General features: G+C 43.1%; 1 protein-coding gene across 3 annotated transcripts in view; it reads left to right on the top strand.

Moving 5' to 3' along the window:
- Positions 1-24,496, top strand: part of LOC135227041 (uncharacterized) — a 147,890-nt gene that overhangs the window by 59,977 nt on the left and 63,417 nt on the right. For all 3 annotated transcript variants that reach the window (XM_064266834.1, XM_064266832.1, XM_064266833.1), the window contains exons 7-8: positions 911-1,005; positions 12,651-12,757. In XM_064266834.1, the coding sequence (XP_064122904.1) occupies positions 911-1,005; positions 12,651-12,757 (202 nt within the window). The remainder of the gene's footprint in view (positions 1-910; positions 1,006-12,650; positions 12,758-24,496) is intronic.

Genomic DNA, 24,496 nt, shown 5'->3' with positions numbered 1-24,496 from the left:
CTTCAAGTCATGGTCTTCTGGAACCAAGATACGGCCATTGTCGGGATTCAGTTTTATGTAGTATGATGGCAATAAGGAAGACACTTAAGAAATTGTCAAGGAAACTGGGGCAACAGTTTGTTAAATCAACATGCAATCATCTTCTTAAAGTGAATATTCATGTTTGTTCAAACAAGAGGCCCCCTGTGGCTGCAATATGGGTCTGAAATTGTACATTGGAACTTATGTGTGAAAATATACTTACTGATATACTTGCAAGTGCAGCAAGATTGCTCAGTTGAGTAGTGTGGCCCCTGGGGCATCTTGTTTTTAAGGACTGTAATGTACTGTTGCCTTGCATAGCCGTAGACTTTTCAGGATTTACAAATCTTCTCTTCAAAGATGGGAGGTGGAGACATCTCTGCAATTTTCAAGAATGGGTTTAATGTACTATTCCAGGGGTCTTGGAATGTGTAAAACAATGATAAAAAAAAGTCATGAAAAGTAAATACTTAAAATCGGCAATTTTCGGTGCCAAAATGTGCTGATTTCCATTTATCAGTGCCAATAATTGGGTTTATAGGGCTGACTGATAACAGTACTTAAACCAGAGGATTTTTGGCTATCTGCAATTTTCGCTCTTTGTTAAGCCATCGGAACAGAATCCTGCTGATAACCAGGGACTGCCTGTATACATATTTTCATTACTTGATGTTGTTCTCAGCAGTTAACAATGCTAAAATCTTCTGGGTGGTTAGATTGCTGATAAATAATTAGTAATAAGAAGTTGCAGACCATAGGTGTTTATGTTGCAAGAAAATATAATAACCCCATTTTTGTCTTTTAAATGAACAGTGTCAGGTATTGTTTATTTTTTGCATGATTAGTATAAGGTACAGTATTATTATTAGAAACATTATTATTATTCCAGAGCCAGCAGAATTACTGGAGACAAATCCAGTGTTTACATTTGGTGAACAGTTGTCTCAGAATTTAGCGAAGGGATTAGCTGACAACTGGAGTCAGGTAAGATAATCTGGATTTTAGTTTTTTCATTAAATTTGGGAATACATTTATCCTTATTTTAGCAACTTTTTTCAGAACTGATTTATCAATTTACACTTAAATTATATCTGTGCCATGAAGAATGTAACTCATATCCCTTAGCTGTGGTTTAAGAATAATAACAGTTTTTCATTCTTTATTACATTATTATGTGTGTTAAGCTAATTGGGTATGTACATTTTAGTGTATGTTTATAGTACTTTTAATGTGTTAAGCTTAAGAAGTTCATAAACAACCAACTAGCCCTTTTAAGAAACACTGACATACTTTTAGTACACTGAAGGCAGATCTGTCTGAAGCTGGAGCGTGACCCTGGCTTAGGAGCTGAAGCCTGGGCTGGCGTAGGAGCTTAAGGCTGACCTGTCTATCATGTCTGGAGCTAAAGCCTGGCCTGCTTTTGGGGCTGAAGGCTGAGCTGTCTCTGGTCTCTGAAGCTGAGGGCTGACCTACCTCTGGTTTTGAAGCTGTAGAATTACCTGTTTCTGAGGTTGAAGAGTGATCTGTTTCTAATCTGTTTCTAAACTGGCCCCTATACTATCAATAATATTGATTTCAATAATATTGACTCAATACTTGTGGTCTTCAATCATTTGCCCTCATACTGCTCAATAATATGACAATAATCATCATTTCAATAATCATCATTTCTCTCTTGGCATTCACAGCGGCAACATGCTCTCTGACAAGGATTTAGTTTACATATCCGTAGGTTTTAAGTTTTGTGAGGAGAGAACAGAACAAATAAAAAAAGTGGATGAAAGAATGGTTCAAAAAGACATTGATATACACATGAAAACCTCTTGGATGAACTGAGATTCAGTGAGCCACCTGATTTTAGACAATTTCTTCACTTAGATAGATTAGGGTTTGATGAAATGTTGAATTTAGTGAAACCCTTTATAGAAAAGAAAGAAACACATTTGAGAAAGAGTATTCCAGTAAGTCAAAGATTGTCCATAACCCTTCATTACTTGGCCACTGGCAATGCATTTGAAGACTTAGACTTGAAATTTGTATGTACAGTGTTGCCTCAGTTAATCAGCAAGATAGTCATGGAGAAATATTATGCAATCATATCCATCTTAAAGTTTATATAAAGATAGAGAAACATTAACATTTTATTGTAGTGTCTTACCGAACAATTATAGAGCCGTGATTTCCACGAGCGGCAGGATACTAAATTCAAATTTAGCGCGTCGGCGTCGCCAACACTGGTGGTGATGACGTCATCTCCCTCCACTCGCGGGAGAACCAGGTACAACTGCCCAGGTGAATCCAATTCTTTTCCTGCCGGCGTCCGGTGAACATCGGTGGTCGGTGCGGTTGGATGACTTTGCTTCGCTTTTTTTCTTGTGGAATTGATCTTCGGAATTGGTGAAGTACTCTTTTTTGGCGTTGTTGTTATTTTGCTTTTTATTTAGGCGTTGCCATGTCGGATTCTAGTCCGTCGGGAGTTAGGTTTTGCATCTCAGGATGTAAAACTAGATTATCCAAGTTAGAATATGATTCTCACACTAAATGTGTTAAGTGTAGGGGACAGGTTTGTTCAGCAGATCGAACATGTAACGAGTGTAGTGATTGGACTGATTCTCAATGGAAGTTTTTTAGTTCATACTCGGAGAAATTAGCTAAAGACAGAATTAGAAAAGCAGCGCTTAGGGAAAGTAGACTTAGCTCCGCTTCGTCTTGCGATTGCTTCTGTTCCTTCTGTTTCTCCTCAAATTGTTATGTCTCCTTTAACTACACCTCCTATTCCTCCTACTAATCCCGCTTCTCCGGCTTCCCGTGTAGTTTCTTCCGACACCATTGCCAGTCTGGAATCGAGGTTAGATCAGAAATTTTCGGTACTAGCGAATACGGTTTTGCAACTTGGTAATTCAGTTAAGACGTTTTTTGAGAAAGCGGCTTCAGGTAAGAGTGTAGTTGAGGGTGCGTCTGTCTGTCCTGACACGTCTCCTAGACAAAGGTCACTGTCCAGCTCCCCCGCACCGGGGAGAAGACATACCGGAAGTCCAAGGGAGTCGATCGGGATTTGCCCACAAGACAGGCGCCTCTCTTGTTGAGCCTGTTGCGCCTCAACAGGGCTCGGTTAAGCGTTGGAAAGGTGTTGCGGTCAGACGCCTTTCGAATGATTCAAGCGATTCGTCTCCGGTCGCGCGGCGCTCTTGGCGAGATTCGCGCCCGTTTCGAGAGGGGAGGGCGTCCTTGACGAAAGAGGCGTTCAGGCGCCGATTCTTCGCCTCCTCCAGTCAAGCGGTATAAGGAGCCTGAGAGTAGGGTTGCGCCTCGGCCGTTAGCGGCTTGTTCGTCGCCTCAATCTGTGCCTTTTTCGGCTCCATCTACTAGTAGAGATTGTGGTTTTAGCGCTGTAGCTAGCAGTTCTAAGGGTGTTTCTTTAGGCGCTTTTTCGTCTGTTACGCCTGATGCGCCTGTTTCGCCTCAAATTTCGGCGGCTCCGAGCGAGGCGCAAGTAGTTTTTCCGCCTCCTGCTGAACATTTAGGCTCTTCCAAGCCTACGTTAACTGTTTTTGATTCGTCTCTGGCGCCTTTGCGCAAGCAGTTAGAGATGTTAACCAACTGGATGAATGAGTCCAAGGGTGGTTCGAAACTTCAGATCCGGTTGTAGTTCCGTCTACTTCTTCGGCGGTATCGGAGAATGAAGAAGAAGTAGAGGAGGAGGATTCACATCACCTCTCGTGTTATTCACGTCTCCTTAGATTTCTTCTGGTATCTTATCCAGATTATTTTGAGAAAGCGGCTCCGCGCTCCCTAACTTCGACTTTTTGATGAGGAGGAAAAACTTCAGACCCTCTCCTCCCAAAAACTTGTTCTATCTAAAGCGGTTAGACATTCGTTGAAAGAGACGGAGAAATGGATGTCTATGAAAAAGAGGACTTAGGGGAAGGCTCTTTTTGCTTACCCTCCCTCTAAGTTGCTTCGTAAGAGGTATAGGTTTTATGTAACTGGGGAAGCTCCTTCTCTGGGAGTTTCTGCCTCCTCCCAGGGAGACTTCTCCAGTTTAATCGATCCTCCTAGAAGATCTGCTTTCGCCGCAGCGAAAGTTTTCTTTACAGCGCCTGAGTTGGACCACGTTGTAAAGAATCAATTTAAACTTTTGGAAGTCTTTAGCTTCCTTGATTGGACTATTGGCGCTTTAGCGGCCAAGATCGAAGACTGTCTTCTCTTTCTCAGGAGTTAGCGGAGGATTGGATTGGTGTTCTGTCCTGTGCGGACAAATCCATTAGGGATGGATGTGATGAGTTAGCTTCGCTCATCGCCTTTGGTACCCTTAAGAAAAGGCAACTTTGGTGCTCCTTTGCTTCTAAAAGGGTTACGTCCCAACAGAAGTCGGCTCTCTTGTTTGCTCCTTTTGTGAAAGATAACCTCTTTCCAGACGATGTAGTGTTGTCAATTTCGTCTGCGCTAGATAAGAAATCTACTTCGGATTTACTGGCACAGTCTACTAAGAGACCTAAAGCTCCTGTGGAGACTGTTCCTTCGGTTTCTCCTCTGGCCCAAGCGCCTTTTCGAGGGAGAAAACCCAAGCGCTTCTTTCGGCCGAAATCGAATTTGCGACCTCAGTCTAGGCCTCGGCCAAGGTTAACAAACCTTCCAAATGAAAGCTCGGTTCTTCATGCACCAGTGGGAGCCAGGCTGGCTCTTTTTTGGGAGGAATGGGAAAACAGAGGAGCAGAAGCCTGGGTAGTGCAAGTACTCAAGTTCGGCTATCGTATTCCTCTCGTTTCACCTTCCCTCGCTCTCACTGTGCCAATTCATTCCAGCATACTCTCCGGGCTCAGACAAATTTCTGGCGCTAGCCGCAGAAGTGGAAGCGCTTGTTCTCAAAGAAGCGATAGAACAGATAGAAGGGGATTTTCCTCCAGGCTTTTACAATCGCCTTTTTGTAGTTCCCAAGTCATCAGGAGGGGGCTGGAGGCCAGTTTTGGATGTGAGCGCCTGAACTTGCATGTCCAGAAAACAAAATTTCATATGGAGACCACTTTCTCGGTTCTGGAGTCCATCAGACAGGGGGATTGGATGGTCTCTCTGGACATGCAAGACGCTTATTTTCACATTCCGATACATCGCGAATCTCGGAAGTACCTGAGGTTCATGTTCGAAGGCAAGGTGTTTCAGTTTCGGGCGCTTTGCTTCGGACTAGCGACCGCTCCTCAAGTTTTCACCAGGGTTCTATCCCCGATAGGAAGCTGGCTACACATATTAGGAGTAAGAATCTCCCTCTATCTGGACGATTGGCTTCTCCGGTCGGAATCAGAGAGTCGGTGCATGAAGGACCTTGGAACAACTCTGGATCTTGCCAGAAAGTTAGGAATTCTGGTCAACAAACAGAAGTCCCAGTTGGTTCCATCTCAGAGCATCCTTTATTTGGGGATGATTCTGAATGCTCAAGTTTTCGGCTTTTCTGTCCCCGAAGAGGGTTCAAGGCTGTCTGGAGACAGTTCAGGAGTTCTTGGACAAAAAGGTAAGTTCTGCCAATCAGTGGATGAGGCTCCTGGGCAAATTGACGTCAGTGGAGAAATTGTTGACGTTGGGAAGACTGCACATGAGACCTCTGCAGTTTTTCCTGAGAGCCTCTTGGTGCAGGAAGAAGACACACCAGACTCGATTACCTTTCCTGTCACAGATCAAATAAAAGAGGACCTAAGGTGGTGGCTTCTCTCGGAGCAAGGTTGGAAGAAGGGTTAGATTTACGACCCATCCTCCCGAACCTACAGTTCTTTTCCGATGCATCGGACACAGGTTGGGGAGCCCTACTGGGAAATCAACGGACTTCAGGAGCTTGGTCGGAGAAGGAGAAGAAGTTCCACATAAATGTAAAGGAACTGTTAGCAATTTTCTTGGGGCTCAGACAGTTTCGGAGCTTAGTAGAAGGTCGAGTAGTGGCAGTGCATTCCGACAACTCCACGGTCTCTCTCGTACGTGAGGAAACAGGGGGGGACTCAGTCTTTCTCTCTGTACGAAGTAGCCAAGGATCTCCTCCTGTGGTCAAACGAAGCGAAGGTTCAGCTAGTCCCGAGATTTGTTCCGGGAAAGATGAACGTCCTGGCGGACGAGTTAAGTCGTCAACAGCAAGTGTTACCTCTGGAGTGGACTTTGGACAACAAGATTTGTCAGAAACTTTGGCGCCTTTGGGGACGACCGTCAATAGACCTGTTCGCGACATCAAGGAACAACCGTCTTCCTCTCTTTTGTTCTCCAGTCCCAGATCCTCTAGCTTGGTCGTGGACGCAATGCTGTTGGATTGGTCGGGTCTGGAAGAGGTTATGCATTCCCTCCGTTCGGGTCTAATAAGAGAGGTGCTGAACAAGTTCATGTCGCACAACAATGTAACGCTAACGTTAATCGCTCCCTTTTGGCCCAGGAAGGAGTGGTTCCCGGACCTTCTCCAGTTGTTAGTAGACTTCCCCAGACTTCTTCCTCCAGAGAAGTGGCTTCTCAAACAACCTCACTTCAAGAGGTTCCACCCAAAACTTGTCCGCTCTAGCTCTGACAGGGATTCAGACTGTCCGGAAATCTTGTCAGAGCGAAAGGATTTTCAAGAAGAGCTGCAGAAGCTATCGCTCGTTGTAGGAGAGAGTCTTCTAACAAACTCTATCAAGGGAAGTGGAGAATCTTCAGAGAGTGGTGTAGAAGTGCTAAAGTCTCTACTTCTGCGACCTCTTTAACAGAAATAGCAGATTTTCTGCTATTTCTTAGGAACTCTAAGAAACTGGCTCCTTCGACGATCAGAGGATATAGAGCCATGCTCTCTTCGGTTTTTCGACATCGAGGTTTGGATATTTCCTCCAATTCAGATCTGTCGGACCTCATTAGGTCTTTCGAAACCACTAAGCTCCCGCAAGATACAGTGGCTTGGAACTTAGATGTGGTGCTTAAGTTCCTCATGGGCCCCACCGTTTGAGCCTTTGAAGTCGGCTTCACTCAGGAACTTGACTAAGAAGGCACTCTTTATTATTGCACTAGCTTCTGCTAAGCGTGTCAGCGAATTGCACGCTATAGACAAAAGAGTCGGTTTTTCTCAAGGCAATGCTGTATTTTTCGGTATCTTTGACCTTTCTAGCCAAAAAATGAGAATCCTTCTAATCCTTGGCCGAGGAGTTTTGTGGTAAGGAACTTATCTGATTTAGTTGGACATGAGGAGGAAGAAAGGCTCTTATGTCCATCAGGGCTATTAAGCAGTATCTGTTTGCCACTAAGGGTATTAGAGGACAATCTTCTAAGCTCTGGACCTCGGTTCAAAAATCCCTCTCGTCCTCTTTCTAAGAATGCTATATCGTTCTTTATTAGAGAGCTTATCAGGGAAGCTCACTCGCAGTCCGAGAACGACAATCTTTCCGTTCTGAGAGTTAAAGCTCACGTGGTTAGAGCAGTGGCAACTTCTTTAGCCATGTCGAAAGAATTTAATCTTTAGCTTGATTCTTCAGAGCACGTTCTGGAGATCGAATTCGGTTTTTTGCGAGTCATTATCTCAAAGAGATAGAAACGGTTTTCGAGAATTGTAAAACGTTACGGTCCGGTGGCGGTTTCTGGCATGGTGTTGGGAGAAACGGCACAGGGGTCGTCACCTCTATGCTAACTTTTCACCTTGAATAGGTTGTCGAGTTCAAGGGAAGCTGGGGGTACTGAGTACCTGGATACTCACCAGTCTGTTAGGTCAGATTTTACAATGGTTGGGTATATATGTTTTTAAATCTGGTGTTGGTGACAAATGTTTTGTATGATTGAATTTCTGGTCTTAGCCCAGGGCAAGGGCAATCTTTGTTGTTACTATCCTCCGTCAGTCAGCCTTGACTCGCTTGAACTACGGAAGGATTCCACTCCTGTAGAGGCTAACTTTGGTCAAATTCCAATTCCTCTACAATAGTAAGAAGAGCACCGACCAGAGGCAGTAACAGTCTGCTGTAGCTCTCTTACAAGGTAAGTACAAAAGACACCTTGAGTGTTTACTGGTATTGCAATAAATGTAACCATTTAAAAATACTAGTGGTCCACTGAATCCCACCTTCCCATAAATGTGTAATCAGCTCTATAATTGTTCGGTAAGACACTACAATAAAAATGAAATTTTCATTTTACAAAATGAAGTTTTATTGTATACTTACCGAACAATTATGATTATCCCACCCACCCTCCTCCCCTTAGGTGGAACGGACGGGCAGAAAGAATTGGATTCACCTGGGCAGTTGTACCTGGTTCTCCCGCGAGTGGAGGGAGATGACGTCATCACCACCAGTGTTGGCGACGCCGACGCGCTAAATTTGAATTTAGTATCCTGCCGCTCGTGGAAATCACGGCTCTATAATTGTTCGGTAAGTATACAATAAAACTTCATTTTAATAATGAAAATTTCATTTTTCTCTTAGCTTACTTTACTAGACAACGATTACATAATGGAATGAAAAATAGAATTAAAAGATGTACCTTACTGAGCCAGTAATGACATTATTAGGAACAATAAAAGACGTATGTCCAGTTACCTCAGGAGGTCCTCTTCAGTTGCGATTGGTGTCATCAACAGGATTGCTCTCCACTCAAAACATCTGTTCAGCATATAGCAGAGTTTTTGATCTTCCTCAGGGATGAGGAACGCCTTTCTGTTTCTGCTATCAGGGCTACAGAGCAGTGTTAAGTTTGGTGTTACGTCTGAAAGGCTTGGTCATCTCTTCATCCTGGGAGATCTCCTTGTTGTTCAGGGGTTTCGAGCAGACCTGTTCTCTAAGAGAACTCAAGCTTCCAGCATGGGAGATTTCGCTTGTCCTGAGAAGTCATACTCGAGCTCCTTTCAAGCCCTTGCGTCAATCATCAGACAGAGATTTAACGCTCAAGACAGTTTCCTGTTGGCCTTTGCTTCTTTGAAAAGAGGTGGGGGAGCTTCATGGCCTAAGTTATGATGTGAAACATACCAGGGGGTTGGGGGTCTGTGACCTTCGAGTTATCCCGGTAATTCGTGGCTTAAGACCAGAATCCCTCAGTACATGACGACAGATTTGCCCCCCTCTCTCTCTTTTTTTTTTTTTTTTTTTTTTTTTTTTCCCATTCCATCTTTGAATGACTTGTAGACAATGACCTGCAAGAGCTCTTGCTATGTCCTGTCAGAGCCCTATGTTGCTATCTTAAAAGGACTCACCATCTATGACCTAGGTGTTGCAGGCTTTTTGTTTTTAGCACTGATCAGTCCAGAAAAGAAGTTTCCAAGAACACCATTTCTTTCTGGATACGTGAGGCGATCAAGTGGGCTTACTCGTCACTTGATGGTTCTGTCACTGAGTCTGTGAAAGCTAGAGCACATGATGTCAGAGGTATAAGTTCCTCTCTGGCATTTGAGAAAAATTTTGCTGTTCATAGAATTTTGAATGATGGTACCTGGTTGCGTCAGTCCACGTTCACGTCATTTTACCCAAGAGATGTTGCCCATAGGTCCTTGCGACACGTTTCCTTAGGCCCTGTGGGAGGCTGCCCAACAAGATGTATAATTCAACCAGTGCCCTTCACGGGGCAATTTTGTATCCTAGGATGACTGTGTGGAAGAGAGAATGAGTGAGTGGGTGGTCTCTTTCTTTCTCTTTGTTCCTCTCTTCTTCTTACGGGCGGGTTGAGGAATAGACACATCATATACTGGACTGGTCTGATACAGGTGAGTAAGGTAGTCATACTGATAATTGTTTTGCTTTTTGGTTTTTGAAATAAACCTGCTATTCAGTAGCAAATACCCCTCTCTCTCTAGCAAGGGGGATTGAGGAGTAATAACAGACCCCTGTGACTATAGGGTTTGTTATATGAGCAGTCAAGAATTTTCTTTGTTCCCCTGGATGCAGTGAATCTGCTCATAAATCATTGTATTGCAACCCAGATGGCCGAGTTGTTAGATATCAGTTTATCTATCTTCTCACAGACATTGATCCACCTTCTTTGGAACTCTTTTTTTCTAGAGAGGTGGTCAGGTGGGATTATAAATCCTGGGTTGGGGAAAAGACTGAAGTGTCACAAGGTCCGATGCGTGATCTCTAACCAGCTATCACCTCGTACACGCAGTTGTTGCCAGATCTCACAGATTCCTTGCTTCACAATCTTTGATTTTTTTAACCAGTTACCAGCTGGCACTTGGAAAGTAATCCCATTGGTAAGAGCTCAGGTTGGTTGGCTATGAAAAATACAAATTTATCATAAAATTTGTCATATTAACCAATATTTATATCACTGAAATGAAGAAAAAATTGTAAAAGGGCTCTTTCATGTGAACTACTCTGAACAGGAATGAATTGTACTAATGAGATAGAAGGCATTCTTGTGAGTTAGATTTATTCAATTCATAAAGTTTATTGATATACATCAAATGGAGTGTAGCAGCATGCTGCTATATTTATAGTTAAAAAGAGTTAAAAGAGTCAATAATACTGACGAGGTTGTTTCAATATCATTGACAACCCTTCAAACATTACCACAGACTATCAATGTTATTGACAATAATGGGAGGGTTGTCAATAAAATTGACTAGTGTAGGCTGACCTGTTTCTGATATCTGAAGCTAAAGCTGCCCGTCTCTGATCTCTGAAGCTAAAGAAATGGCCTGGCCTCTTTGGAACTGCAAGGCTGATCTGTCTCAGGTCTATGAAGCTGGAGCCTGACTTGGTTCTGGTGTCTATAGTTGAAGCCTGGTCATGCTGCAGCTTCAGTTTTGACTACAGCCAAATCCAGTTGCTTGGGTGTATATGTTGCCGAGATCAAAGCCCTTGCATTGGTGCTGTCCTGTTCATTTCTATGTCTGGTCACGAATTGTGGGTCTGTGCACCAGTGTGGTTCAAGTTGTGGTTTCTGATATGGGCATGGTCTGGTCTTGGCATGGGTCTGGGTTGGGATGTAAGCCAATACTGTAGCACCAACTGATCATCACTCAAGGCTACTCGACTCTTGACATCAACACTTATTTAGAACTTTTGTAGATTATTGGACACATCTTGGTGCTGCATGCTGCCATGCCACTGGTCTCTTTTATGACTGTGCGCTATCTTGCCTGAACAAACAAAAGATAAAACTCAGTTAAAATTTATATTATCAAAGTATTTTAAAGTACAGTAAATGGTAATAAGGTTCTAGATAAAACATAAATTGACGAACTATGAAATGGGTTTTATTCACCCCAAATTAAATTTGCATGTGGTGGGGGGGGGGGGGGGTGAGTACAATTATTAGGGCTCGTGCCTTGTATGATAAGGCGCCCTATGAGGTAATGTTAGACTTGCGATAATCTATACGCTAAGTCGGTTGGTATTGTACTTCCATCTTCAATGGAGTGTCTTGGGGTTTGTAGATCACTTACGAAGTCGGTACTATCTTGTTGGTTATTACGACGATGTGTTAAACTCATGGTTCGGTGAGGAGGTTCTTGTAGAAAACACGAAGTATAAAAATAGATATATTCTTCTGAAGTTTACATGCTGAAGATCGGATATGATTGTACAAGTCTTCTAATAACGATAGCTTGATCGCTTCTGCCAATGATGATGGCTAATCCTATTCCTCTACATGATAAAGCTTAGGTAAAGAGGTACAGGTCTTCTAGTGACGATAGCTAACTCTGTTCTGCCTGTCTACCATCTCTGTTACAAGTTATGAAGGAACAGACAGTAGTTCGAACATATGAAAATACATACAAATGACATAGTTTCATACGAACACACAATCAAAATGAGACATGCTACAGATCACGTAGGCGGTAGTTGTCTCAAGCAGGGAGCTTGGACTAATGTTTATAAACAATTGAATGACTACAGGTGACGGCATGTCAACTTAGCCTACATACATATTGTATACGTCATCTTTAGCGTCTCTAGTCTGATCACATTCCTGCAAGCAATCTGGTCTTTTATATATATGGACTAACATTCCATATTTTTATTATGTAAACACTTACACAATTACAACACAGAGCCAGAAAGACAAACTTATTCACTCAAATAGACCTATTATAAAAGAGAAAAAGGAAAATGAAAAATTAGATAACTAAACAAAGGTTTACTTTCAAGGGAACTAAATAACCTGTATTCACTAATACATCAGTCCCAATAATCAGTGTGATCAGAAACACTAAAATTGTTTGGAATGCAAAAACTAATATTATAAGCATATTTGCAGTAATTAATTCTTCCTTGAATAAAAAAAACAATAAGGGTATACATATTAAAATCAATTTAAAATTACATAGGTCCCAAAAGGAAACTTGATATTTGGTAGTTATGACTTCTGCCTCTGAAACCAGAGGAAATTATGTTAATACTGTTACATAAATGGCAATGGTGAGATGCACCAAATACTGATTCAGATATTTTTCTCCTGTAGATATGCCAGTGTATGCAGTGATGAGATTAGTCTTTTTTTTTTTTTTTTTTTTTTTTTTCCTTTTTTTTTTTTTTTTTTTTTTTTTTTTAATTTAAGAGGAACTGGCATGTCTGAGAGGTTGTTTTGACCAGGAAATAGATCCACTATAAGTAATGGTTTCATTGTGAAGCAAAACTCAATAACAGATACAATGAAGCAATAAAGTGCAGTACGTATTGTTTTTCGAATAACCTTGTGTTTTATTTTAGGTACGTCTAGCAGCATCAGTGGCTTCAAGGAAGTTTCTTCTATCGCTTCCTCCATCAGCAAGAGAAAAATTTTTCCCTCTACTTTTGCCTCGTTTATGCCTTAATAGGTAGGTCAGATTTTGTTTTTTTAATATTACTGCATACATATATAGTCTAATGATGTTTTATGTCATCATAGGATTTAGTGGGAAAATACTATATTATAATACTGAGACTTAAGTCCAAGGAAATGCTGTAGTAGATATTTGGTATTTTAATATATTTATTATCTATTTTACCAATTTTGACTGAAATGTTTTACTGGGATTGCTATGCACTTTGGAGTTTAGATTTTGATGCTTCAGTGAAATGATAGTTTTGACTCATGATCTACTTGAAGACAATTAAGCTGGGAGAGACCACAACAACATTCTTAAATATTGTAGTGGGGAGTAGTGCTGTTAGTGCACCTTCAAGCCTCTGTCTGCATCTGCTTTGTATTTTTCACCATACCTCCAATTCTGCTGCTGCTTTCATTTAGCTGTCCATCCACTCAAAGTCCCACTTTTTGCTGTCATCAGTGCTGATTGACTGAAAACACCTCGGTATTTGGCTTTATAGGTAAATTGTCATAAATCAGATTAATTGATTTTAATTAAATCAAAGAGTTAGTAGTAATTGGAATTGGACAGTTCCAGAAAGGTATTTTACTTGGTGGATTTGAATGAATGAATATAAAAACAAAGAAAAAGTGGAAGTGGTTGGTAAGAACCTTCTGGAACCTGACTTATACTCTGTGAGAAAAGGGTGCGGGCGTGTCTTATCATCATAGGACATCACCTCTGATGAGTAGCTTACTGAACTTGTCATCATAGGGGATGTCCTCATAGGATGTCTCCTCTGTTGAAATGCATGTTCCTTTGGCAGCACAGGGCATTTCATCTGTCTACAATGCAATTCCTTTGACAGTGTGGCGGGAAACAGGTGGTTGGCGGGATACACAAAAACAAGTAACCTCCCCACATAAACTTAAACCCTGTCTGGCTATCAAACCCACCCTCAATCACACTTTCCACTTAACACTAAAAAACACAGCAGGACAATTGCCCCAATACCTACATACAGAACAAAAAACACAAACAGGTACTCACCGCTGGCTTCTGATAAGCTACTAGGACTAGGGCTGTGCTGTCGTCCAACTGGATATAGGCTATAGGCTAGCCAACACACAACCACCGCCGACAACCAAACACAAATCAACACCGGGACCCACAACCCCAACCCCACAAAAACTCAATAACCCAACGACTAAATGCAGATGAACACCAACCGCCTGAAAAAAACACGACAACCACACGACTTACAGCAGTACAACAACCCGCCAAAACCAACCCTGCCCCAACCACCACTAACAGCACCCCGAAAATGCACCACCAAACCTTCTTAACCTCACCACAACCAGACAGACACACGCACAACAACTTCACAACCCCAAAATCTATCAAATAAAAAAAAAAAACACCCAAACAACGACACACCAAAGGAAAACTGCTGCCAAAACCAACACTGACTTGACCAGACGCCTCACTGTTTACAACTCTCGTAACAGACTTCCATTGACTACCTACAGAGTGCCACAACAGACATGCTTCCGACCGCCATCTAACCACTCCCATTCATTCTATTTCCACCAAATTCTCTATCTCTCTGCTTATCTTCTCTTCTCACCAACAACCTTTGGAGATGTTGTCAAATATAAACTAAAATTACTCCTCCATATTACCTCCCCATTACATTTGACAACATCTCTACACTCACAACATCCACACTAAATTGCCTTTCGCAACACCCAAGGATGCTCAGATGCAGGTCCCCTGGATCTTGTTTGAGACCATCATACACTCTTTCAGTTACATCGCCATTCACTTCTTCCAAACCACTTTCTTTCAAACTCCCATTATCTCCCTTACTACCATCCTCCCAAATTCCATTCACTACTTCACCGATGTCTTCCAACTCTGGTTCCAACATCTCCCCTATTTCGGCCACCAAACCACTCAGTTCATCCATACTTCTGTCAAACTCCTGCAAAGACAAAGATTATCCATCCTATCAACTACCTCCTCACTACTCAGTTTCCTTCTCACTGAAGTCTTACTTGTCCCTGTCAACTCAAACCCACATACACTACAAGTATCATTCATTCCCCAAAGTCATCCGTAGCACACGCTTTATCAAACCGTTTGCACCCTACCACCAACCCCTTTACCATGCCGTTCACGCTTTTCCCTTCCACTTCCTCTCTCCACACTCTTCTGTTTTCTTCCATACTCAACCAACACCAACTGTTCGATCTCCCAGACCAATTTGTTCACCAACAGTCGGCTCATACTTATTGCACCCCTCAACCACTCCACTCATCGCATTCTCCCGAACATAGTGTGGTACTTCCCTCCACTTACGGAGCTGGTTATGGTGTGCCCTAACCTCATCCAGTCCCCCACCTACTCGCAATTTCCCCAAAACATAACTCAGTCCAACTCGGTCCCACTTCCAAAATCTCAAAAGGCCCTTCAAATTTCTCCCTTACTTTATCACATTCATTCTTCCCATCTCAACCACCTCTTTCAACACCTTATCCCCAATCTTAAAAACTCTCAAACCTTTCACTCGCTTTCTTCCACAAATCCCGATCACCTTCTGACAGACCCAACCGCGGTCTGACAATCCTTTCAAAATTCAACACATATTTACAAGGAGACATACCTATACTCTTCTGCAGTGTGGCATTATATACCAAACTGCACGTCCTACATACATATCCCAATCCTTGTCGCTCTTACTCATCATTCGCAAAATCTCAGTCATCGTCCTAACAGTCCTTTCAGCCAACCCATTCGCACTGGGCATATACGGAGTAGAATACACATGCACAATACCCCATTCCTTCAACATTTCTTCAAATTCCCATCCCACAAACTCAGGTCCATTATCACTCAACATTTTTGCCGGCTTACACACACACATGGGCAACATCACTTGACCCACCATTCGGTGCAACAGTTTCACTCCTCTTATCTTTGATGGGAACCACATAAGCAAATTTACTCATGTGATCCACCATCACAATCATCCCCACGTGTCCTCTCCGCAGTCCTGGGCAAAGAAACACAATCAATCACAAGCATTTCAAACGGCTCTTTCATCTGCAATCGCAACACAGGTGGACTTGCATGCACACTCTGATACTTTTCCCCTCTACAGTCTTCACACGTGACAGCCACATCCACACAAATCTTACTCAACCAGGAGCATACAATCTCTCTCTCATGCATTCCCACAACTTATTTTTTTCTTCCCCATATGCCCAAACCGATCATGCACCAACAAACACATACTCACAGCTGACTCAACAGAAAAACACTGGCACATACACTTCCTTGTCATACACCCCTTCTGATGCAAAAAGTACACTATGTTTTTTGACACACCCAAAAACGTTTAGAACCCTCTTAATTAGACATCCAACTCACATGGCCAGTCTTCCACACGCACTCCTCCCAAAACACATTGTCGCAACACACTTATCTCCAGGCACTTATTTTGCATTTCCTCAATCTCTTCTCACTCAACAGATCATTCTCACTCCTAGCAATATCAATCATACCCACAAAGTTTGCTACAAACACATTACCATCTGAATCCTAGCTACTTGCTGCCCCCATTCTAAGAATTCCATTTCCTACATTTCACATCTATAGCGTGGGATCCTCAAAAAATCTATCCTAATAAAAAACAAGATGGCATATCATTTCTCCTATAACTATAAAGTTATGCATTACCTCAAGATCTCCCAACCTAAACCTTTAACCGTACCTCTTCCCATACTAAAACACTTCCTTGTCCTAACCCATGTATTCTCACACTTGTAGACTGCCTTTTCACTTCCCAATCACATCTCTCAAGTTCACTCACCACTGACCCACTCACCAAGGAAAACTTGTGCCCCTGTATCAACCAAACTACAATACTCACTATCATTTACTTGGACAAAACGTCACCATTTTCCCTCGAGTCCCATGCATACACACATTCACTACCACGTCCACCTGGTTATCCACATCACAAATCCTCATCACATTCATCCTCAGCTAACTCCCCATTTCCACAATCTGACTCAGATCCCCTTCACAGTCCTTTTTGTAACCAACCAATTACAACCACGTTCCCCGCACTGAATCATCAAAACCCCACGTTCATTACCTGTACTCACCCTTCCTCGATATTCAACCGGTCTGTCCCATCCAAAAACAACAACACTTTTATTCCAAACAACTCAGCTACTGCTGACAACAATTCATGCAACACTTCTCCTTGCCCACCTTGTTCCTCCGCACATGCCACATTCCTTCTGCACATCACTCATCAACTTCTCTCGCACTCATTCACACTACTGGGTACCTCTTCAACCAGACCCTTACCTTCCAAGTTTTTCAATGCTGAAAACAAACATTCACACATTCTGTCATTCCCTTCAAACCTCTCTTTTACAACCAACCCCTCAGGTACCATATTCGGATCCCAGTCACTTTTCACAACACCACTGTCCTTACCATGCATCCTAGACATCGTATCAGCAATCACATTTTTACTCCCCGGCACATATTCTAAGCCAAAATCAAACTCACTCAAATCCTCAATTGTCCTCGCAATCCTAGCATTCACACTTTCCTTCTTGATCATATAAACTAACGGCCGATGATCTGTCCTTATGACAAATTTTACCCCATACAAAAACACTTTCAACGCTTCACACAAAACCTTATTGCCGCAAGCTCCTTCTCAACCACCGAATACTTAAGCTCTGCTTATTAAAAGCTTTACTCATAAACGCAATCACTCTCAATTGTCCCTCCCCATTCACCTCTTTGGCATCTGCACCAAGCATCCTCCCATACTACAAAACTTACTAGCATCAGCATACAACTCAAGCTTACTGGCATCCTCACTGTAGTCCGGAAAAGCCAAGGTGACGTCCCTAGCAGCCTCCTTCTTTCAATCTCCTCAAATGCTCCCACCATTCGCTCATCCCACCTCAGCAGTTAGTACAATTTTCTTCCCGGTCCATTCAGTCAACGGCTTCCCTATACCCGAACAATCCCTAACGAACTTCCTCCCGAACTCAATCAAACCCAAAAAACCCTTTAACTCCCGCACGGTCCGGGGACGTGGAAACTCCTTTACTTTTTCCACAAACTTTTCACTCTTCCTTACACCACTCGCACTCACCTTATGACCAAGAAATTCCACTTTCCCCAGTCCAAACCACGGTACACTTCTCCAGCTTCACTTTCACTCCAACCTCTTCCAACCGTTCTAACACCTTCTCAGCAGTTCCACATTCTCCTCAACAGTTTCACTTGCAATCAAAACATCATCTATAAAACACAGTCACCTTCCTTCTATCAAAACCAGCCAAAATACATTCATCGCCCTCTGGAAGGCAGCAGGCGCATTAGCCAATCCAAAGCTTAACCTCCCTTGAATTGATAGTGGCAGCTACCACTCGAAAAAGCCGTAACATGCCTGCTCCCTTCCTCAAGAGGCATCTGGTAATAGCCCCTTACCAAATCCAATTTTGTGAACACTCTCATCCCATGCATCTTATACACACAATCAGACCACCACATTCATCGGGAATCGCTCCTTCACAGTCACTTCATTTCACCTTCCTGTAATCAACACACATCCTCAAACTCCCATCTGTCTTGCGTACTGGGACTATGGGACTATTCCAAGCACTCTCGCTCCTCTCGATCACTCCCACTCTCTCAAGTTCCTCACACTGTTCCTCAATCTCTCGGGCAATAGGCGCAGAAAAGTGTCGGGGACGCTGATATATGGGGGTATCGTCATTCAAAACTATCTTGAACTCTGGGAGCTTAGATCCCCTGAAATCCTCATCACCCCGACTCAACGCACCCCGCCTATCCACAACATCTGCATCAACCGCTCCCTCTCGTCATCACCAACATTCATCCACCCAATTCTTTCTCTCAACTCATCATACTTCCACTCATCACTTTCTTTCAAGCTACCTGTCATCACCTGCCAAAAAAAAGCACCCTAACATATCTTTCGTCGTCCACATCCACCAACGTATACAACAACCCACACAATCACCTTCACGTATACCCACGCACTCGCTTTTTCCTAGCAGTCGGCAAGGAGGCCACAAAAACCCGAGGATTCTCCATATCCAAAATCCCGTCGTACACATGCACACTCGCTCTTACCAACTGTTCGCATCCACACCCTCAACCACATATGCACACTTGTCACCTTTGACAATCCCAAGACTATCGGGCCACGCAACTTTCACACTAACAACTTCTCCAACTTCTCGCGGCACTTTTACACTCTCTTTCGCAACCAACGGCACTCCCTTCCATATTTTACTGCTTACTCCTCCATCCCCATCCAAGTACAACTCTCCATGTACATTCCCCTTCCTATGCAACTCAATCATATTCCTGCTCGGATGGACCACCATCCCACACTTCTTCAAGAACCTGTATCCTAACAACATATCATACTTATCACTCATTCCCTCGATCACATAAAAAGTCACCTTCCTCCATCACTACCCCTTCGATTTCTACATTTTCACGCAACATTCCCACCACAGGCCATACCCAAATTTCCTATTCCTCGTAACCTCCCCTTTACATTTCCTAATTTCACACTCACTCCGCAACTTGTCACAAATCCATTCTTAAAAAGAACACTGACACTGCACCCAGTATCAATCAAAGCAACAAACACACCCTTTGCACCTCACTTTTACACTCATACATTCATGAGCTCTTCCTCCAAACCCTTTTTCATGCACAATCCTTCACGCACATGCATCACTCTTACTGACCGCACACCAGAGGACCCACCCAACTGAATCCCCTTTGTACCTAGTTTCCCGAACTCCCAACCTGACTCATCCTCTTTCGCCTACACACACTCGCCACATGACCTTCCACATTCCCCCAAATTCAACACAAGCCCGCTGTTCCTTACACATCCTAGCATAATGCCCATTCTTTGTTCTTCCCGCAATTACCGCAAACCTCAGTCACACGAGTACCTCGACATCCACTTGCTATATGCCCTACTTGCCCACACCTGTAACACTTAACATCCCTATCTTTCTTACACTCGCTCACCAAATGCCCTGTTTGCCCACACCCGAAGCAAGCTCCCAACGCCCACCGACATTCATTCTTCCTGTGCCCTAGCTTTCCACATCTGTAACATTGCTGCTCTCGTTCACGACTAACCGACCCTAATCTTCCAACGCTTGCACTCCGATCTCCTCTTAGGGCTAACCATACTTACGTTACTGGCTCTAACGCTCCTATCCAAACCACTCGCTCTGCCATTCGCCTTGGCCCTTCCAAAACCGCCTCCCTATAGCTCTTAAACTCTGGTATAACATCAGCCACTTCAGTCCTAATACTAACACTTCTACTCTCTTTCATACACCTATCCAACTCATAATTCCTCTATACTATTTCCAAAATGTCGTTCCACGACAACCTTTCATTCGTCCATCGCATTTTCTCCTTACGTTTTCAGATTTACAAACTCATACACACTCTCAGGCACAGTCGCCAACAACTTCCTCACTAACTCTTTACACTCATTTATCCCTTCGTCCCCAAACTTTTTCCTGGCCAAATGTTTCCTAACCTGCACACATACATCGACAACGACTCACCAACATTCATTCTTGCCTCATCAAAAAACCATGTTTTCTCCTATATCTAACACTACTCCTTATCTCTTCGCCTGTTCCACAATCCTGGCTTCACACTCTATACGGCATCCCTACATCATCATTACCCCATACATATTCAACAAAAATCCCGTCAAAAAGCCACCCAACTCTCTTCCCAGACACTCTTATTATCCCCATACTTTGCCTCACAATACCTCTCATATTCCTTAAAAAATTCCCTATGTCCCTACTACCATATTCCTCGTATTGTGCCACATCTAGGTATCTCTCTCATATATACGCCTTTAGTAACTTCCCGCTCACTCTCACTTTCGCTACTACCATTCTGATCCCTCTTAACCTCGTCCGAATATAGGGAATCAACTTCCATACTAACATCCATGCTCCTCATTACGCTCTTCTTGACCTTCTTTCTACCCACCTGTTTCCACTCACCGCTATCCAATCACTCTCAGCCCTTTCCCCAATGTATTCAGTCCTAGTCTCATCCTGTCCGTCATCCTTCCTAACCTTCTTTCCCTTAATCGTCTTCTTTTCCTCAGCCCCCTTCTTATTCTTGTCCTCAGGTTTATCCTTATTCTGTCTCTTTCCCTTCTTCCCTTTACCTACCACAAACAAGTCACCTTCGTCACTCGTAGTTTCATCCCCTCGCTCTTCCACTGTCTTTACCACTTCTGGCCTATCACAAGACCCAGTAGGCCTATCCCCTACAGCTCCCTCTCCCATGAACCCCTTTCAATCATCTCCTGCACTGCATTCATCATCCCTAAGAATTTTTCATCCATTTTCTCAACCATTCTTTCTTCTGCTCCTTTCACTTCTTCTTTCATTTCCACTTTTGCACTCCTTAGCATTCCTCTCATTTCCTCTAACTCGCTCTTCAGCTCCTCACACTCTACCTTTAACCTCTCATTATCCACTTCTAATTGTCCTCTTACTTCCCTCTCCAACCTCAACTCCTCCTTCAGCCTCTCCACCTCACTCAATCCTTCCATCTCAAACTTTCTCACCACTCATACACACTAGCCTAGACCAATTGTCCTGCAGCTGCCACACCAACAGTCCCTGTTCGGGCGCCAAAAAATAATGTGGCGGGATCACAAAAACAAGTAACCTCCCCACATAAACTTAACCTGTCTGGTATCAAACCCACCCTCAATCACACTTTCCACTTAACACTAAAAAACACAGCAGGACAATTGCCCCAATACCTACATACAGAACAAAAAACACAAACAGGTACTCACCGCTGGCTTCTGATAGCTACCTAGGACTAGGCTGTGCTGTCGTCCAACTGGATATAGGCTATAGGCTAGCCAACACACAACCACCGCCGACAACCAAACACAAATCAACCACCCGGGACCCACAACCCCACAAAAAACTCAATAACCAACGACTAAATGCAGATGAACACCAACCGCCTGAAAAAACACGACAACACACGACTTACAGCAGTACAACAACCCGCCAAAACCAACCCTGCCCCAACCACCACTCATAGACACCGAAAATGCACCACCAACCTTCTTAACCTCACCACAACCAGACAGACACACGCACAACAACTTCACAACCCCAAAATCTATCAAATAACACCCAAACAACGACACACCAAAGGAAAACTGCTGCCAAAACCAACACTGACTTGACCAGACGCCTCACTGTTTACAACTCTCGTAACAGACTTCCATTGACTACCTACAGAGTGCCACAACAGACATGCTTCCGACCGCCATCTAACCACTCCCATTCATTCTTCCACCAATCTCTCTCTCTCTCTCTCTCTCTCACACAACAACCTTTGGAGATGTTGTCAAATATAAACTAAAATTACTCCTCCATAACGAGACATACACAAGTTGACAGTAGGATATTTAGAATGTTCTGCATAGAGCATATTATCATAGGACATCCCCTTTGGGTTATCCTATTGTCTCCATTGTTATACTTGGAGAAGACCCATGTAAGACCTCTTGCTACATGGTTCAACTGGAAGCTAGAGGTTTACTGTTCATGGTCCCAGATCCATTAGCTGGGGCAGAGGACTCCCTTCTGCATACGGGGAACAACCTGGGAGGTTACGCATTTCCTCCGTTCTGCCTGGTCTGTCTTGTCCTGAACAGAATTATGGGTTCCAAAGTCTCAGGATGACCCTAGTAGCTCCCTAGGGCCCCAAGCAGAGTGGTTCTAGGGTCTTTTTCTCTTCTCTCAGCTTAGTACAACCTTCACCAACCTCATATGGAGAAATACCGCCAATCAGTAGGATCTTTATCTTTTCATATCTGGAGTCCTGTCCAGTTTCTCTTTCAAGCAAGAGATCTTTCTTGCTGAGCAACGCTCAGAGTTTAAGGACTGCTTTCAGAGGACTTAATCAGTGTATACAAGATGAACCCGTTACTGTGGAGGGACGTTCAATCGAAGGGATTTCTTTCATCGATTCAGAGTCTGTGAGAGATAAAGATCTTCTAGATCTTTTTCAGAACAGAGGAAGTCTTTCTATTTATACTGGGAAGGCCTACCTTTTGATTAGTTCTTCATCTGAAGATGTGGACATCACTTCGCCCTGGGAATTCTCACTTAAGGAACTCAGACCTACGTGGCACCTTACTCTGGTATTGAGTAGTCTCAATTGAGTTCCATTCGAGGGGTTGTGGTCAGTAGCTTTTGAATTTGTCCCGGAGTTCTTGGAGAAGACTCAGATTCCCTCGGTTCACAATGAGAGATTTGCCTTCTTTTCCATTCCTTACGGTGTGGAGTTTTGTTATCAGCAACCTTCAAGAGTTTCTCCTTTGCCCCGTCAGAGCACTGCATTGTTATCTAAAGGATTCGTCATCGAGAGGTTAGGTGTCATAGACCTTACGTTAACACAGACCATCAGGCCAAGAAAGGTGTCATAGTCGTTTATTTACATGAGGTAATTAGGCAAGCTTACTTCTCATTGCCGAGTTCTGTCATCTATTATGTGCATGCAAAAGCACATGACATCAGAGGAGTAGGTTCCTTCCTGGCATTTAAGAAGAACTTAACTGTTCATAGAATTTTGAATACTGCCTGAAACGCTTTCACTTTGTTCTACCTGAGGGATGCTGCACACAGATCCTTGGACACTTTTTCCTTGGGTCCAGTGTTGGCTGATCAACAAGTGTAACTCATCCAGTGTCCCTGGCGGGACAGATTGTATCTTGCCTAAGATGCTTGTGTGGAGTAGAGAATGAGTGAGGTGACTGATCTCTTTTTCTTTCCCTTTTCTCCTCTCTTTGACACCTATGAGTAGTTTGAAGAATAGACACATCATATGCTGGAACTGACTTGATGCAAGTGTGCATTGCAGCCATACTGTTACAACATACAAATCTGTCTTCAGTAGCTTCATCCCCTCTCCAGCCAAAGGGGAGGGGTGGGGTGACAAACCCTTTTCTTGTGGTTAACATGGTTTGTTGCCTGAACAGATATACATAGTTCTTTTTGACTTCCATATGTGCAATGAATCTGGACATGTTTCATTGTATTTAAATCCTGTGGACTGGGTGTTAGATATCCACATATCTAACATTTGAAAGGCTTAGGTCCTCTTTAGAATTCTCATTTCTGAGAAGAATGATCAGGTGTGCCAAACCTCTAGTCAGCTCAGAATTCTCATACCTCCCTCCAAGTGTGAGTCTATACTACTGTTAAGACTGATGGTTTGTTCCATGTATGAATAAATGACAAATTTTTAAAGTAATTAATTGTTGTATTTTTTCATACGTTTTTTTCATAGCTAACAAACCTGAGTTCTTAACATTGACTGTCCACTCTAGCCACCCTCTTATGTTTCATCCTGGGTTGGCAGAAAGATTGATGCCACTAGCTTCAAGCGTGGTCTCCGACTTTCTTTCACCTCAACTATGTATCGGATGCCAGATGCCACAGATTCCTTCCATTTACGGATTTTGATTATTTTTAACTGGTTTCCAGCTGGCGCCAGAAGATATATCCTACTGTTAAGACCGAAAGTTTGCTAGCTATGAAAAATACAAATTAATTTAAGATTTGTCATTTTCCAAAACCATCTTGACTATCAATTGCCACT

This window comes from Macrobrachium nipponense, chromosome 15, assembly GCF_015104395.2.
Source record: "Macrobrachium nipponense isolate FS-2020 chromosome 15, ASM1510439v2, whole genome shotgun sequence".
Lineage (NCBI taxonomy): Eukaryota > Metazoa > Arthropoda > Malacostraca > Decapoda > Palaemonidae > Macrobrachium > Macrobrachium nipponense.
Note: the sequence above shows the minus strand (reverse complement) of the source record. Positions and strands in the feature narration are given on the sequence as shown.